This window comes from Macadamia integrifolia, chromosome 3 (genome assembly GCF_013358625.1).
Source record: "Macadamia integrifolia cultivar HAES 741 chromosome 3, SCU_Mint_v3, whole genome shotgun sequence".
In the NCBI taxonomy this organism is placed as follows: Eukaryota; Viridiplantae; Streptophyta; class Magnoliopsida; order Proteales; family Proteaceae; genus Macadamia; species Macadamia integrifolia.
Genome location: NC_056559.1, coordinates 23744279 through 23762696, shown reverse-complemented (window position 1 = coordinate 23762696; position 18418 = coordinate 23744279). Strand labels below are relative to the sequence as shown.

The 18418-nt window shown below is 37.5% G+C and overlaps 1 protein-coding gene across 1 annotated transcript; it reads left to right on the top strand.

The window, feature by feature from the left end:
- The first annotated feature begins 370 nt into the window (after positions 1-370).
- On the top strand, positions 371-16716 carry LOC122074127 (CBS domain-containing protein CBSCBSPB3). The gene is made up of 14 exons (XM_042638987.1): positions 371-807; positions 902-1070; positions 1188-1320; positions 4392-4562; positions 5504-5582; positions 5707-5820; positions 5954-6020; positions 9442-9547; positions 9620-9678; positions 14970-15079; positions 15180-15310; positions 15418-15497; positions 15581-15670; positions 15931-16716. The coding sequence occupies exons 1-14, from the start codon at positions 665-667 to the stop codon at positions 16105-16107; spliced, it is 1629 nt and encodes a 542-aa protein (XP_042494921.1). The 5' UTR covers positions 371-664; the 3' UTR covers positions 16108-16716.
- Positions 16717-18418: the final 1702 nt, after the last annotated feature.

The following is an 18418-nucleotide window of genomic DNA, read 5'->3' as shown; positions in this document are numbered from 1 at the left end:
AAACTCAATAATGGGTTATCACATAATTTTCCCTGAGAAAACAACTCTAGTCTACCTTGATCGTGTGGTCCCAGCTCTCAAACACAGAGAAGGTTAAAATGATGCGCATGGATATTAAAAAACTATTAAAAAATCCTACAGAAATGACAGAATCTAAACACGTCACTGCGACCCATCACAAAATTGACCTGACGTGAACCATGAAAACTTCTAGACCGAAGAATATGGGACGTCCTCTACCGTCCAAACAGAATCTATATTGCATTTCAAGCTATCAACAAATTTTTTTTTCTTTGGTAAGCATTCCTTTCAAAATTTATCAACATTTTCCCGTGATTTTCTGCCATACGGTTTAATAACAAGTTAATTTCAAATCTCAGATTGCATAGCAAAACTGGTGGGAAAGAATAACAGCGAAAACTCGGAAGAGAGAGAGAGAGAGAGAGAGAGAGAGAGAAAGAGCGAGTTGAGGGGAAGGGAATCGAAACCCTAAGCCTCGATTCCCTCTCACCCTCTCTGCTTTAACAGTGCTGTATGTAATCTCTTTCTGAATTGAATAAGTAGCGTTTTCATTGTTTCCAGCGTCCTAGGGTTTTCAGAGGAAGCGATAATCGATCTTTTTATAAATTTATTTCTCTAAAATCTCTATTTAGAGAGCTCAGAGATGAGCAGCTCAGCAGTTCCTCATCCGAGGAGAAACAATCTGAATCAAAGACGTGGTCCGTCAGCTGTTAAGAAATCGGTTCCTGCGGCTGAGAATGGCAACAGTAATGGAAACCATTCGAAGCCGTCGTCTCCTCCTCAATCGTATATTTCAGTCCTCTGAGCTCTGTTTGGTTGGATTTGATTGATTTAATTTTTTGTTTATTGCAATTGTTGTTTAAACGAATAAAAAATGTAGGTCTGTTGGGGGAGAGAGGACGGTGAAGAAGTTGAGATTGTCTAAATCGCTTACAATTCCTGAGGGGACGACTGTTTCTGAAGCCTGTCGTCGGATGGCATCCCGTCGTGTTGACGCAGCTCTACTTACTGATGCCAATGGCTTATTGTCTGGAATCATTACTGATAAGGTTTGGTAGTTGATACTCGTTTACTATCGCTTTATGTATCTCAGGGCTCACATCTGCTTTAATTTCTTCTCCTTTCATCTTTTCAGTTTTTTGAAATTTTTTATGTTCTGGGTTTAGGACATCTCCACTAGAGTTGTAGCAGAAGGATTGAGGCCAGAGCAGACGATTGTTTCAAAAATTATGACGAGAAATCCAATTTTTGTTACATCAGATTCATTAGCCATTGAGGCTCTGCAGAAGATGGTTCAAGGTTAGTTCTATGCTCAGTTCGCTGCTCTTTTGCTTGGTTTATTGAAGTCAGTAGGATTATAAGTTCTTAAACTACCTTGAGCTTGTGCTACCAAAACAAAGTACTCCCCTTTTGGAGTTTGTGTACTTCCTCAAATAAGAAAATGGCGTCAGAAGAGAAGGAAATTTGGAAATATAGGGAAAGAATGACGGTGTCTCCAACAGAATATATCAAATCAATATTGGAATGGTATGTGCAGTTATGGAGAATCTCATCTGGACAAAGTTTTGAATATATGGTCCTCATCTGAAGCTTTGGGCTAATATTGTTTACTGAATTATAAAAATCTCATGTTGCTTGATGCCAACAAGTGAAGATTTTTCTTGATGGAAATTCTGTCATGATGTTGGTGAAGATAGCAATGATTTTGTTGCAGTCATGTCATTTTACTTATAATTTTGTGGAGGATGATACCATAGTTCATAGTTATCAAGGCGGTAAGGCGACCAAGGCGTTTGAGATACTACCTAATTGCCTTGGCAATTAGGCTGCTGCAAGGTGTCACCTTGGTGAACAAAGTGTTATAGTGTTTTTTTTTTATATAACCATTTTATTTGGCACAAATAGCATATTAAAAATTATATAATTCTACTTAAATGTTAAATAATAATAAAGAATCATACAAATGCAAGATATTCATCAGAAAAACAAATCAACAAAGTGAATAAACTCAAAAATCATTAAGTCAAATCAAGTCATAAAAAATAAACATTAAGTCACATCAAATTATCAAGAATAAACTTTTGAAAAAATGTTATTGTTTTTTAATAAGTTTAACTGATCAAACGATATTATTTTTTATTTGAGACTTTTTGTATTAGGTATAACACAAAACCAACTTTCCAACAAATCTAAGGTTACTTAAATCTGAGTTGTAATGACAAAGTTATGTTCAAACTTATTTTAGTGCACGAAAATAGTCAAAATCGCCTGAATGAAAATAATTTTATGGACATCAAAATAAAAGACTATTTTATCGGAATTTTGGTTTTTAGCAATGTTTTACCATGATAGGATTTATGAAATTTTTAGAATTGAGAAAAAACCGTAGTATTTGAAAGTTGAAAATCACCCATACAACCAAAATTCCAGTTTTTGTTCTCATACTAGGGGGTTGACTTTTTATTATTTTGGAATTTGATTTTTAAACTATTTTTATTGGATTCAAATAGCGGGGTATTTTCTTATTTATGAGTAATATCTTAAGTATAAAAAAATATTTACTTAAATGATATTTGACATAAATAAGTGGGAAAAAGGAAGGCGGCATGCAGTGCAATAAGGTGATAGTCGCCTAGGCCCCAGGCGAACTTCCTAGATGCCAAGGCGACGCCTTGATAATTATGTGATAGTTGTTCCGTTTTGTAATCAATGTGGTGATGAATTGATTGTTATGGAGCTAGGAAGCAAATTAGAGTACAAGGAGGATGACTTTCATCAATCTATCTTCCGCTAGCTCTACAACCATATAAGGCCAATGTACTCCTATAGCAATTCTCCTGTCCTATTTCATATTTCTAATCTTTGTTTTGGTTTTCATGAGTATGGCCCACAGTGTAGAAGTTTTCAAAGAAATGGGAAATTGTGATTCACAGAAGTTGTGAAAAATTCCTCCTAGTGAATATATTGGTAGTAAAGGAGCCCTGGAATTGATATTAGAAATCTTAGCAATTGAGCATGACCTTCTGGATTATTGATATGGGTGTTTGTGGTCATTCTAATGAGTTTTGGAGAAATGGCAAGGAATTGGGGACAAAAGTTCATATGGCTATCCTGTGGTACAGTTTACTGTCTTGACATTTAAACTTGTTTCATTGGAGCTCTATTGGCATTTAAAAATCCTAGGTAACTCTTACTCCTTTCCTAAGAGGTCCAGATAGAGGAGTAGCTAATTACCTATGCAAACAGTAGATGTTTCTATCTGTCTTGCCCACACACAAATGCACCCTTAAGTCTTGAAGAGTTTGATTATCTTACCTAATTAGAGCCCTAATGTTGTTGTATACTGATCATAAGGAAAGAAATCCTGATTTATATCCAACAAAGCATGATTGGAGCACATGAGTTCATTAGGGTAAAACAGTTGCTAGGGCATTGAAAAGAAAAACCTTTACATTCACCATCAAGTTCTTAGATTAGCACTGGTTTTTCATCTTTCTCATCTTGCAAGAAGCATACACTGTTATGTGCCACCTTGTGATGAATCTCAAGTAAATAAGAGGCACATCCGCATGCTGACAAACTTTCAAATATTGTAGCTTTAAATGGATTCAGTATCATTGCTCTGTGCTTCTCGTGTCTGCTACCCTAGGATTATGGAAAATCTAGTGTCTGCCTAGAACTTGGGTGTTTACCGTGCTTTTCCTATTTTGCTTCTGAAGACTTTGAAGTTCTGTCCAGACTCTGTATATTCTGGACTGCTTAGTCTTTCTGACACATTCATCGACGATTTTACATTTGTATAGTGGATGCTGTGCATATAGGGCGGGCCTCGTTGCAACAGTAAAGTTGCTCTATTTCAACCTTGTGGTCATGGATTTGATCAAGGAAAGAGCCTCTCGATAAAAAGTGGGGGTAAGGTTGCATACATATGCCCCTCCCCAGAACTTGCAGTAGTGGGAGCCTCATGCACTGGGTACTCCCTTTATAGTGTGGATGATGTGCATGTAGATAAAACTTTAACCAATGCAATTCCATAGTTGGCTTTTGGTTTCTCCTATCTAAAACATGGCTACATATGCTGGCAATGCAATTTAGAGTGCCATCTTTGCACTGATTAAAATTTCTGAAACTATTGACCATTAGAGGCCTGCTTTGTGGTGGTTTACTATAGGTTTTGTTGCTTTTCAACTTTTTTATGTAAAACTGTTTCCAGTCTAATTACCTTTATTTCCATTGTTGGTCATAGCCTTCTTTTATGGTTTGCGCTGAATGTGTGTGTGGTTAATATCTTTTATTGGAATATGAGTGAATACTTACAGATGGTCACTCAAATTGCATCAATCTTTTATTCCTTGTCATTTTTTCTTTAGGAAAGTTTAGGCACCTCCCTGTTGTTGAAAATGGTGAAGTTACTGCTTTGTTGGATATTACAAAGTGCCTCTATGATGCCATATCTAGAATGGAAAAGGCTGCCGAGCAAGGAAGTGCCATTGCTGCTGCTGTCGAAGGGGTGGAACGTCAATGGGGAAGCAATTTTTCAGGTTAGTTCCCCCCCATATTGATTTTCCTACTAATTTGATGATGAAGATCTTTAATGAGTGTAATTCTAATCTTATTAAAACTTTTATCTGGTGACTAGCAAATTTGTTTTGTCTAATAAAGCTGAAGTTACTTGCATGGTATCATCGTATTGTATTGGAAACCTGTATTGGTAAACATGACTGATTTTGAGTAAAGATTGAAATCATGATGCAATGAAACAAGCTTCTTTGTTTTAGTTTTATTTTCTTTCTTCTTTTGAGTTTTAAAACAATGTATACTATGTGTTGGGTCCAAGATTTGAAATTTTGGATTTCGCCCTCATTTTGACATCTGCTGAAACGGAAATATTTCACCAATTTTTTGATAAATTGTACTTATAAATTTTGAGTGTTATTTGTTTCAATTTCTTGTGAAACAAAAATATTTAGGTAATTTCTGTGAACTTTCGACCATGGTTGGGTCACTTTGATAGTTGGAACATGTTTCTTGGTTCGTCAGGCAGTCAACTAGATCTTCTACTCGGTGGCTTTAGTTAGCCACAAAAAAGGGTTTCACACGTTACTATGCCACCTCTTATGGTGACTTCCATATTTTCATCATAAGCATCACATTTAATGGCAGAATATGGCCCTCTTTGTAAGTTTGTATACCACTTCCAATTCTAAAATTTTGAAAGCCGAAACTACGAGGGGAAAAGTCATACATCATTGGCTGTAGAATTGTGGTGGACGATGAAACTTGACATGAGACCAACCATGTTGTCCCCAATTTCATGGATGGATTAGCTGTATCAACTTGGAAATCTTACCTAATAAAGGAATCTATTTAGCTTACATGGATCCCTGAAAACATTTTCACTTTTGATCTCTCTCTCTTTTAAATGCTCAGTAGCAAGTTGATATTTTCATCTTACTTTTCTATATTCTGTTTTTGGATGCAGCTCCATATGCCTTCATAGAATCTCTCAGGGAGCGGATGTTTAAGCCCTCCTTATCAACCATCCTCCCTGAAAATTCCAAGTACTAAATAACTTGTTTATGTGATGGTTATTGGCCTGCCTTTGTCAATAAGTCTTCCATTATTATGTTGGTATTTTGGCATTGATTTTTTTTGTTATCTTTTTTTAATTGTCTTCACTTTCAGGGTTGCAATAGTATCTCCATCAGACCCTGTCTATGTTGCAACGAAGAAGATGCGAGAGTTGCGAGTTAATTCAGTAATTATTGCAACTGGAAACAAACCTCAGGGAATACTTACGTATGAGGGCTTTCTTTAACTCTTTGTGTGTGTCTGTGTTTTGCTTGGAACACCTGTTAATAGAAGATTTTTTTTGTCCAGTTGCTTACAGTTTGCTGCATACTTATCTTATTGTTTTTGCACTGTGCTGCAGTTCAAAAGATGTACTTATGCGAGTTGTGGCTCCAAGTCTTTCCCCTGAGCTGACTCTTGTGGAAAAGGTTCTTACATGTTCTCATCCTTCATTTAACCCTGCTTTCCATCATTTATCTTGTTCCAGTAACCCTGCTTTTTTTCTTCTTCATGGCGAGCTAGGTAACATGGCTTTAGCTATGCTTGGGCAGTTTAAATGGATCCTAAAGAACCGACATCATCATATTTTAAATGCTTTATTAGTTTTGTTTTTAAAAATGTATTTAATGTGATGAAGTTGGTTCATATGGTGATCTCTGGGTCATGGAGAATAATGTTACCAGAGTTTTTGTGTCTGGTTTGAAGTGGAAAAAGAAGTGTCAGACCGAGAACGAAATCCAAACTGTACGAGAGGTGGTGGTCTGGCCGAATTATTTTTCTAAAAGCTGGGTTTGGTGAGATTGACTACCACCACCTCTTATAAAGCTGCAAAGTCTTATTGGGGTTTTCGGACTTGGTCAGTGTTAGTTGTTCAATCCCTTTGCTTTTTAGGAATCTCAATGAGGAAGATAAAGCTTTCAATTGTAACTTCCTTTTTTGTGTGGTTAATTAGTTAAATTAGTTGAAATTAAGATCAGGCTGCCAGCTACATTGGTATCATAACCTTCACTAAGAGTTTTCAACAAGTTTTCTGATAAACGACAAAATGTCAACGGTAAGTTGAAGAAAACATAATCATTTTCTATATTAACTATAATGATGAAGTTCAAGCATGCCTATCGTCAAGCTAATTTTGCAGCTGATGCTTTGGCTTCCTATGGCACCAGCTCCTGCTGTTCTTTTGCATGGGATCCTACCCCCTCCCTTTCTTTCCCCCTTTTTACTTGCCAATCTTTCTGGGATTTCTTTAACTAGTTCTTCTTCTTTTTGTTAATTTACTTCCTTACCAGGAAAAAAAAAACTATAATGATGAAGTTCACACAACTTGTTCAACAATCAGTGGATAATTTGGGTATTATGGTATTGAAAAAGTGTTGGGTTATAATTTTTTAGTGAAATACCTTATATGGGGTAAAGTAGTAGTAGTAGTTCCATGCCCCTTAAACCAACAGAAAAGAAGGCGCTTTTCGAAAACGATCAAGGCAGGGATTTCCGGTAGTCATCTATCGTGATATTCATGAGTCGTGATATTCATGAGGGCTAAATACAGTAATAAAAGAAACTTAAACTCAACTCAAATGCTCAACTCAACTCTCAGCCTTATCCCAACTAAATGGGGTCAGCTATATGGATCCTATTTCTCCAATCAGTTCTATTCAAAGCCATACAAGATTCCAATCCTAAGCTATACATGTCCTTCCTCACCACTTCTTCTATGGTTATTTTAGGCCTACCTCCAGCTCTTTTAGCTCCTTCAATTGCAATAAATCACTTCTCCATACTGGGGCATTCAAAAGCCTCCGTTGCACATGTCCATGCCACCATTAATAAGGGAAACTTGGCCTTCTAATTTATAATTAGTCAAATAATTTGGGCTACTAATGGTTGAAGGATAATATTTAAATTAAACCAGCCTTTTTTGTTTCTTAAACCGACAAAAATGTGATAAGAGGGAGGTAAGCAATACCCTCAAATACGAACGGAAGCTGATTATGTATCAAAATCCTCAGAGGTTATGGTATTTTTACCTTTTTAGTGACCTACGAGGTTTTGTTATACTTTCTGAAAATTTGTTTACCGTAATATAGTTAATTTATTACTGCTAAAAGAGTTAGTAAGTTATGCTTCTGAGTTGCAATCTGATGTTTTTCATGTTCAGTGAATATTTTTCTTTTTCCCTTGAATGCTATTCTGTCTTTACTAGGGCTAGACACCCCATGGGTTCTCCACAATCTGCCCCACACCCGTACTGATGTGATGCCTAGTAGGTAACTTTGCCCATGATGTACATAATGTCTATGGGCACATTGAGCTGGTAATCTTCCTCCTTCCTCACCCACTAAGGTTCCCCAGAATCATAGGGTTCAACTCCCTAAAATTTCAAAAGCCGATTGTAAACATGGGAAGCTTGATATAAGCCTCTGCGCTGGTGATATGGAGATATCCAGATACACTATCTAATTTCAGTTAGGGATATTTACTATAAACACCAATAGTTCCTCTGTGGCAGGAAATAGTTAATTCTTTCCTCTGGATCAACTTAAGGTGCATAAATCGTAGAAGCTTGTGTTTCTTATCTGATTTGACTTCCTGGAAGCCTATACACCTCATTAACAGAGTGGGTGAGGAGACAAAACTGGAATGATATGGGCCCAAGCTATAAGACTTGTAGATCCAACTGGTTGGAATGAGGTAGGTTGATGTGAACCTGCTCACAGGGTTCATACTTAACCTGCTTTAGGTTAGGCCAGAGCAGACTCGACCCTTTTTGTGTGTGTGTGTGGTCGGGGGGGGAACATATTGGATAAAAGTTTGCTTTCTGAAGTAATGCAGTGGGTGCATACTACATGCTTTTCATGGACCTAAGATGATATGCTTCCTACTAGGTTATTTTACAGTTCCTATTGATTATCCAAATTCTACACCTGAATTCAAAGCTAAGCTAGTTGTTTAAAATATTGCATTCGGTATTTTATACTCTGGTGTGCTACGGTACTGGGCTTCTCTTGCTTGACTTCCTACACCTGTAAAGTGTTTTAAGTGGCTCTTAGGTCATTTGATATTGAAGAATGTTCCCAGCTAATTTAACATTAAAGATTAACTTGTGATGCAATCGATATAAATTTATGTGATTGTGTTGCTTAATATTTCCTGGTATGTGTTATTCGTTCATGAATAGTGGTAATGATTTACACACATGCGCGTGCGCGTGCGCACACACACACACACATATATATATATATATATATATAGGGCGTGTGCTTGGTTACAAACAAACGCGTAACCTATCTTTTTTAACCTTCATGCAATGATGTGGCAACACGATAGGAAAGCTAATATTGTGATTTTGTAACTGGGAGAGTGGGGCCTCATTGTGAGACCCAGCGAGAGTGGAAAGGGGAGCTGGAGAGGAGAGAGATGCAACATGGGTGGGTTTTTCCTCTTCCCAACTCCCCAAACTTTTCTTCTTTTCTTTAATTCTGTCTTCTCTGAATATGGCGACACCGGCGACACCTACAAGAGAACAACCTTCAAGATCCAAGTCCTCGTTTGTAACCATTGGAAGTTTCATTGAGTGTACAGTAGAGTCTATGCAAAAAAGGAGCTTATTAAGTAGACAACAATAAGGAAATTTCCTATACGTGTGTGTGAACTATTAGGCCATAATGTCACTGATTCTGTGGATTTGAATGAAAAACTGTTATTTACAATTGAACTAGTGGGTGAACTGATATTATACCTTTCTGCACTGATAATATCTCCCTGGAACATCAAACTGTCTGGATGAATGGATGGTTTTCTTACTTTCAGCTTTTTGGCATTACCTTACTTCTGTGGTTTGTTCTGAAGGTAATGACACCCAATCCAGAATGTGCGACACTGGAGACAACAATCCTTGATGCATTGCATATAATGCATGAAGGGAAGTTCTTACATCTTCCTGTTGTAGATAAAGGTGAGCACTAGTTTCTTAGATTGGGCGAGCTGTTGTTTCATAATGCTGGATTTCATAATATTTCGTCTGCAGATGGATGCATTGCTGCTTGCGTGGATGTTCTCCAGATTACTCATGCTGCAATTTCCATGGTAAAGTATCATCTGAACGCATTGTTTTCTGTTCATGAACCTATATGCTCCTAGCTGACCTGTATCTTCTAAGATGGAGGCCCTTAAGTTTATGGGAGAAATTTATCTGATTCAGTACTGTTTTGGCCGACTGGTGATTGATTATTTTTGCAGCTTCCACATTTTTTTTTTTTGGTGGAAAAATTTTCAGCTTCCACACTAGCAGGTAAAACCCATGTGATGCATGTGAAGCAAATAATCCAGTACTTAGCAACCCCAAGATAAATTAAGGATATGTAAAACCAACCTAGATACACAGTCAAAGTCCGTATACCCAATCAAATATTCTGAATCACTAGCAAATTTATTGGGGATTGATAAATAAAGTGAATCAACATTAAGATCATATAGTCTATATAATGGATGCTAAATATTCTTCTCCAGTTGTGGTATAATGCATTTGATCTGAAATATAATGTACCCTACCAGTTCCAATGGTAAAGATTCTAAAGTAGTGCATAATAGCAAACCACAACTAAATAGAACATGTCCTATCTTTCCAAAACTGATTTATTTTACTCATTAATGGAATCTATTCATATTTGATTCTGTTTTGCGTCCTTAGTCAAGGTTACCCAATAAAAACTTTTGTTTTGGAATTATTTAAATCATCATGACTTGTATATGTGAGAGAACACCACATTTTTTTCTTGAAAAAATGAAACAAGAAGAAAAGGGAAAAGAAAAGGTAGAAATTAGGATAAAATGCAAATTTACTGGTTAGATTATTTAGTTGAAAACATTTAGAAACATATGAGACAATGGAGGTAGCAATTCATTAAGGTACCTAGGGGGATAGCTCCAGTCTTGAAAGGAAGGCCATGGAACAAATTGGAGTCTATTATCATAACATTTTTTTCCTTGAAACATGTAAGAATAAATTAAGGGGGCAGTTTTCCTGGATGGTCGTTTACGAAGTCTTTCATAAGCTGCCTCAAAAATCTGACACGTGGCAGATCAGATGGGGTCCGACTAGTAGATCAAAAGGTCCCCTACTTATCAAGTCAGTCCAAACAGAGTTTGGCAAGTGGAAAAATATGACTGAAAAAAATTTTAGGACTGGGAGTATGCATGCATGGACATACATGAGCATTGTTAAGGCAAACATGGATTCGAAAACCCTAATTCTAGATCACTATGGACTTACCAAGGCAATAGAAATCCAATTATAAAGGAGTGGCAATTCTGTAAATATATGGAGGTTCTGGAACCCTTTTGGTATGTTAACAGAATGTGGGTACAAAAGTGGTAAATTAACTTGAGAGGGAGGATATATCTTGAGTTTCAATACATAAGAAGGATACAATAGAATCAACTTAAGAATGAAGGGCTTACTTGTAAATAACAGAAAAGTGGTATTTACTTGCTATTTCGAAGCAATCATTTCGTCTGCCTCTCGACCCCATCATGCACTGCTGAGGAGAGGCTCTCTTGCCGATGAGAGAACTCTCTCAGCTAAAGTCCAATCTTACCCAGAATTTAGGAGTGGCTTTTCAATCCCAACCATACTGTATCCACACCAAACAGATTCAATAATCAAGAGAAAAATATGAGAGAATTCTATGGAACCAGGTAGGGTGTAAATTTTAGGTTCAACTGTGGTTTGAAGCTTGGTTCTCTTAGCATGGAAGGTTTCAACTGCCAGGGACCTAGGGTTGGAGATGCCTAGTGTGTGGGATCACATATCAAAGATTATTAAGGAGAAAGGAGAAGCTCTCAGTCCAGTTGGTTCGATAGTAGCGGGGAAAGAAATAGAAACCTTAATAATGATAAATAAAGAGATGGAGAACAAGGAAAACAAACCTGAGAGGAGAAGTCCTAACCGAACAGGGAGAAGAAAGAGAGAGAGCAGAGAAAGGAGAAGCCCCACAGATTCACACCTGTGAGAATGAACTCCGAATTAAACTTACTAATTCAACTGTGTATTCTACATCAATCAGTTACCATAGTTGTTATGGTGCCTAGACAACCCAAGGCTTTGGAGAGGGCCTAGATGCAAGGTGGCACCAACAAGGCGCTCACATAGGTAACGCCTTGGTAACTATGTTGGTTGCATATGTAGGCTTTGTAAAACTGAAATTGATTCCAATAAGGATTTTTGCCTCAAACAAAGAAGGTAGGCAAGGACTTCACTATGACTCTATGTATCTGATATTCCACCTTAAAATATAAATGCAATTACAAGAATAACCTCTAACCAACCCTTTTTATACCAAAATCCTGGTTTGGATCTGGTTCATATTGGTCTAGGTCCAGATCTGATCATGCCGGTCTGGCCACGATAATGCCTCTGTATCAATAGTTGTCAAGGCGTCGTCACTTAGGCAAAAAGCAGTTTTTCGGGACTTAGGCGTGTAGGTTCCAAAATCAGTCTGAAAGGGGTGGGGGGAAGAGAGAGAAGCAAGGAAAAATGGAGGAAAAGTGATGTAGATAAGTCACTTGGGCTTATTTTATTGTAAATAAGCCTTGGGTTGTGTTATATATGTGTTGGGCCTTTGATCCCATAGGTTTTCTTTGAAATGGGCCACTTTAATAGGCCTCAAATATGGGTAGAAGGTAGGAAAACGGGATTTTATTCATTAGTTTAATTAGTTTCTATTTAATTCAATAAAGGCCCATTAGACCATTAGTTGGTTGTAAAGTCCTATATGGACTATTAGTTAGTTAGTTCTACTCCATGTTGGAGTCATAAAGTCAAGTCCTAGTCCTATTTTGAATTCCTAGTTATAGTAGGAGTGTCTAGTCCTATTGGGAAACTAGCTCCTAGTTGTAGTAGGAGTGTCTAGTCCTATTGGGAAACTAGCTCCTAAGTAGTTTGATTGCCATTCTGCTCTCTATAAATAGAGGAGCCTATGTACTCATAATTGGAGATTTGAATAAATAAATTATTGAGTGATTACTCTTTAGCTAAAAAAACTGTTATTGAGAGGTGAGATGCCTAAACCTTTGAGGGGTGTGATACCCAAAACCTGAGGGGTGAGATACCCATTCCTTTATTCTCTTTCACCCTACTCAACCCTCCATCGATTTTTCTTTTTCTATTTTTATTTTCTGTTTATTGTTATTAGAAGTTCAGACCTGTTAAAGCATACAAAGTTAGAATCAGCCAGCCAAAGAGTTCTTGTTCTTGAAGCCAATCGACCCTCATTGCTACCCAAGTTTGAGATCTGATCTACAGATCCTTTGGAGGACTGGTTCTATACTCTAAGAAGATCAATCGATCCTCTCTTGAAGGTTATCTGAAGAAGACAAGTTGATGTTTCTGCAGAATTCTTCACATTCTCTCTCTTAGGTCTGAAAATCAAGAAAGTGCGTTACTCCATAACCAGCCGTCAGAAGCTTTTTATATTTCGGGGTTTTTGTGCCCTCCCTAGGGACTATCTACACCCAAAAGTACAGCTCAATCGGACTCTCACAGACTTGGCCACACCTTTCTCTCTCCATGGGCTGGTTTTGCTCCTATATGGGTATTGTATCCTTGGGGGTTTATTTGATGGTATTATTTATTTGTTTCTTGCTCCTATTTGTATTGTTTGGGGTTATAAACTGCTGAGTTAGTTACTTGTAATCTACTCCCACATTAAAAAGAGAAGTTGTTGCAGTGGTTGCTGTTGGTGGCAACAGCAGGAGTTGCAGAAAAAAAGGGGGAAATAGAAAGAAGTAGCAGTGGCTGCTGGAGTTGCATAAAAAAAAAAAAAGAGCTGTAAACGTAATGAAGTGTTAAAAAGAGATATTTTTGTTCTAAGTAAAAGAAGCAAGTAACAAATTTTACATATAATCCCCTCCTTAGAAATTACATCTTAAAATATCGAAATCTTGCATTTTAGTCCTAACCCTTACTAAAAGTCACCTCTTAAAATATTTAAAGTCTCATATGTTACCCCACTTTGTACATGCCCACCTAAGCGACACCTTGCCACTGCCTTGGGTTGCCTTGTTTCCGTGACAACTATTTACATGAGGATGTATGCCAATAGTGGAGGTTATTTGATTGAATTAGTCTTTGGAACTTGACTCATGGCCAATCCAGATAGTGCCCTCTTCAATGGTCGAAATCGCCACATCATCTGTCCACGTGGCACAACTGGAGTGGACTGTTCAGGAAGCCCTAACGTAAACTGGGCCACATAAAGTGGTGTTTCCAATAAATTAAGATCCTGCATGTACATGATATGTGCCATAGCAATAGGTTCTCTCTCCCATTTTTGGTTGATCCCCGGGTTCTTTGTATTTATGACTTATGCTCTAGCCTAGTTTCAAGGCATCTAGCGATGATGAGACCTACCAGACATCTTAGCTGCCTTCCCATTTAAGTTTGATGATTTTTTCCTCCTCTCCTTTGCCTTTTCAGTGTTGATTGAACTTCTTTATGTTTTTAGTTTTGAGAATTTCTGTATCTTTGATTTATGCTTTAGCCTAGTTGCCAGGCATCTAGCCAGGACGAGCCCTGCCAGACATCTTAGCTGCTCTATCCTTTAAGTTTAATGGTTTGTTCATTCTCTCCTCTAGCTATTGAATGGTTGTATTAAGCTTCTTTTTGTTTTTAATAATTTTTAGATTTTATCCGCAAATTTTGTATCAATTAATAGATGAATGAATAAATTATCTAGGAATTACCTGCATTGATTGGTGACGACGGGTAGCCTGTTGTTGTGCAACAAGCTTTGGTTCCTGTTATGACTATTTGCTCTTGACCAAATGGTATTTCCCACCATCTCAACTTTGCGTCACATGTTAGGTTCCAGCCACAGACCACTGCCATGTGGCGAAAGAGAGACCTTTGTCTTTCCATGTTCTATTGAATTTCAAAGAATAAACTGAATCTTTTTTGTGCACATGGGAAAAATCAATACACTGAAACCTGAAAACCCGTTAGCCTGTAGGGTTGATGCTAGACACTGTTCAGATGACCTGTCCATATTTCCTTGGCTGCTTCATCAGATTGGCCTGAATGACCTCCTTGGCTCACTAGGAGAAATGGAAAGAAGCTCTGTTGGTATTGCCAACCTACTAAGGTCGTTACCAACATAACAATCTCATTTAATGTTCAAAAAATCCTACAAAATGTTCCCAGTTTCACGAATTAGGTCATGGTTCTGTGATGAATTTTCTCTTTTGTTTTTTCTTTTAATTGGCAGGGGGGAGGAAAGGTTGTTGGAGTATTATTTAGATATATTTAATGTAGCAGCTTTTTTTTCTTTGTGGGGGGGGGTGTTGGGTGGACTTTGCGCTGAGCTGGTTGGTTCTTGCAGGTTGAGGGTACCTCTGGAGCTGTCAATGATATGGCCAACACAATGATGCAAAAGTTTTGGGACTCTGCACTTAACTTGGAGCCACCAGATGATGAATATGACACCCACAGGTAATATTTTGGTGCCTTATTTATGTAATTTATGTTGTATCTTGTTCTCTAATTACCTTGAGGAAATTTTCCGTAACCAATGGTTCCATGTTTCTTGCAGTGAAATATCTGGACTAATGGCATCCGAGGGTACTGAAGCTAGCAAGTTCATGTATCCACCACTTGGACTTGGGAATTCATTTGCCTTCAAGTTCCAGGATCATAAGGGCCGTGTGCATAGGTTTAATTGTGGTATGTACCCTGGGAAATATCCTTTTGTGAACCTGGGCCATGAAAGTTATTGTGCTTGGGTTCTGCTAGCCTGAATAACAGTTTCTACCTTTCTTGCTATCCCATAGGTACTGAACATTTGGAGGAACTTGTCTCTGCTGTCATGCAGAGGATAATTGCTGATGATGACGATCGTCCTCAGATTTTGGTGCGTCTTTCATTTCGAACCCTGTTCTTTGCTTACATTTGCTTCAGGACATTTTTGCTCAATCTTTTTGTTTCATCCTCTAGTATGAAGATGATGAAGGGGACAAAGTACTACTTGCAAATGATAGTGACTTTATTGGGGCTGTTAGTCATGCCAGAGTAGCTGGGTTGAAGGTACTCACACTTGTTTCTGCATTTAGTAATATATGAGTGTTGCTATTTAATCTCTATTGGACTATTCACCATTCTTCAAGGCCAAAATTATCTCCCATAGTTCAATCAATCCAGACATGCAATTATACTGTTCTGCAAATATATCTATTTTGTTTTTTTTTTGTTTTTTGTTTTTGTTTTTTTGTTTTTTGTTTTTTTGTTTTTTGTTTTTTTTGTTTTTTGTTTTTTTTTTTAAGTTGACGAACTCCTTGCATTTATAGGTCCTGAGGTTGCATCTTGATTATTCTGAGTCGAGCAAGCAGGCATCATCATCTTCAATGGATACAACCACAATTGAGAAATCTAGTGCGCTTTCTCTCCGGTCAGGGATTTTGGCTGGTGCAGCTGCATTGGCAGGCATCAGTTTAGTGGTATATTTGAAGCGTTCGAGCCAGTAATGTTGGCATATAGTTGACTTGAAGTTCTCCATGCTGTAATGTTTCATAGAAGAGCTACTGGAAGATTATCTGAGTTAAATATAATACTCATGGTACTTCCCTGGATTGCCAAATGGCTGTTGCTCTTTTTTGTTTATGCTTGTTCTTGTAGGGGCTTACAAGACGCCGTCTGTAAAGGAATAAATTATCATTCATTCGAAGGACCGAAAGAAACACAACTCCAAAGAAGTGGTGAAGCCTAATGAGTTAACAAACTGCCTGCAGATGTAGATCCAAGAAGTGCATCCTCGGATGGAATGTCTTCTACCGTCCTGCCAAGGCCCCTCATGTTTTTACTCCAGTAGGGCTTTCTAATTAAATTAAACTCTAATGTTAAGGATTCCTTTCCTTGATGGCTCTAGTACTTTGTGCTACATGGTGGGGTGAATTGGTCATCCTGACTGTTGGATATATAGACTGTTGTACTGAATCTCGCAATGTATCAAATTATAGAACCGTCTTAATCCAAGAAATGGGAAACTGGGGAAGAGTCATCTACTGTGCCCAAACAGGATGGGTTGCACTGGTAATGTCTCTCTTTCTCTGTCAACTGTTGGTTTGATATGCTAACCTTCCTCTCCTCTTTTTTGCCATTTAATAATTAGTAGTTGTTTGGATCCCCCCTACTATAGTCAAATTGTTTGATACCCAAAATTTGAAAAGTTTAATTGAACCATCCGTGCATTTAAGATTTATTATAATTAACTCTTTGTTTTTTTTTTTTTTGTCAGTCACTGTTTAGTGATGATGTCATAGATGAGAAAAATTTTTAATGTCCAAACTACCTTTTAAGAGTAGTGAATAGGCCTTTATACCCTTTCTTTTAAATAATTTCTTTCTGAAGTTGAACAAAATCGTTTGTTTAAACTTCATTTAAAATTCTGGTTCTTTGAGAAAAAAGAACCAGAATTTTTTTTTTTTGGAAAGAAAAAAAAATTATTTTGGTTCTTCGAGAGATTAGATGGAAGCTGAACAGAATCGCTCGTTTTTCATTCTCAGCAGTTAATGAAATTTCTTCGTTAGATCTGGTAAGGACTCCTCTTCATTATCCAGAATCCCACCTAACTGGAGGAACAGAGATTACAAAAAGTGTACTCTCCGCCGGAGTGTGAAAAAAAAATAGAAAACATGAATAAAGCAATAAAGGTGTCCATCACCACCGAATTGGAAGAAGAAAGATTAAATTTTTTTTTTTCATAGAAAAAAAAATATATAGCCTTACAATATAGAAGAAAGAACATAGCTATTCAGTTTACATCTATTTAGAATTTTTTTTTTTTAACCATTGTGCTATAAGCAATGTTGGCCAAAAAAGCAACCAATTCATTGGTAGGACTGAGCCAAAAAGAGGTAGAAGGGCTAATGTTATAAGCATCTAAGAGAAGGGGGACTACGCTTCAAGGCCATGATGTTGGTGTTTGGTCTACTAAAGATTGTATAGATTTTCAGAGTTTGTCCATACTTCCTTGATTTTTCAGCCCTTCAGTTGTGTTTCTTGCACCCTGAGGAGGAACCCCCCAGTAGAAACTTCAATGAGATTTCCTGTCATCAAATAGTTAGTTGTGAATGAGATGCATTCTCTTTTAAAAATTAAACAACATGCCTATACACATAAACTATGTATGGGATTTGCAACTAGAGACAGATATCAAGGTGTAAGTGTCAAGGTTCGGGTAATGTGGCATTGGTAATATGTTCATTTTGTGCTTAAATTGGATTTTTTTTTTGGTATGTCCATTGCCAAGGAAAGGGTGAAAAATAAGATATAGATCAAGAAATAATGAGAATGGGGAAGAAAAATTTCTGTTTACTGTGTGACAATGTTAGCAGTGGGATAATTTATTCTGTTTAGAGCATTGCTTGGTGAACTACAGGGTGGGGGAAAAAAGACATGAGAAAGGACTAAGAGTTGCAAGTCATTTACAGTTCTCATACAAGTGAGGGCTTTGTGCAGGCTCTTGAGGGCTTGGATCTGCATTACTCAGGGCCCAAAATGAGAATTTTTTTTTTATTATTATTTTATCCGGCTCCTCTCCTGAGCGCTGATAGCTCAGGTCAGTCCATTGCTATTTGGGCGATCGACATATGTCCAGGTGTTGATCCAATGATTCTTGGCATGGTGCCTCTGTTCTGATCGGTAGAAGCACAGTCGTTGGATCAGTGTTGAATATGTGTCGATCGCTCAAGTAGATATGGGCAAGACCTGAGCGATCAGAGAGAATCATGATCCCTTTTTTTTTTCTTTGGGTTTTTGTTACTTGGGGGGGGGGGG

Bases quoted from the DNA above. Each gene is read 5' to 3' on its own strand.
- LOC122074127 (XM_042638987.1), top strand. From the start codon at position 665: ATGAGCAGCTCAGCAGTTCCTCATCCGAGGAGAAACAATCTGAATCAA. The intron at 4,563-5,503 runs GTTAGTTCCCCC...TTTTGGATGCAG, and splicing joins ATGGGGAAGCAATTTTTCAG to CTCCATATGCCTTCATAGAA. The intron at 15,671-15,930 runs GTACTCACACTT...TTGCATTTATAG, and splicing joins CCAGAGTAGCTGGGTTGAAG to GTCCTGAGGTTGCATCTTGA.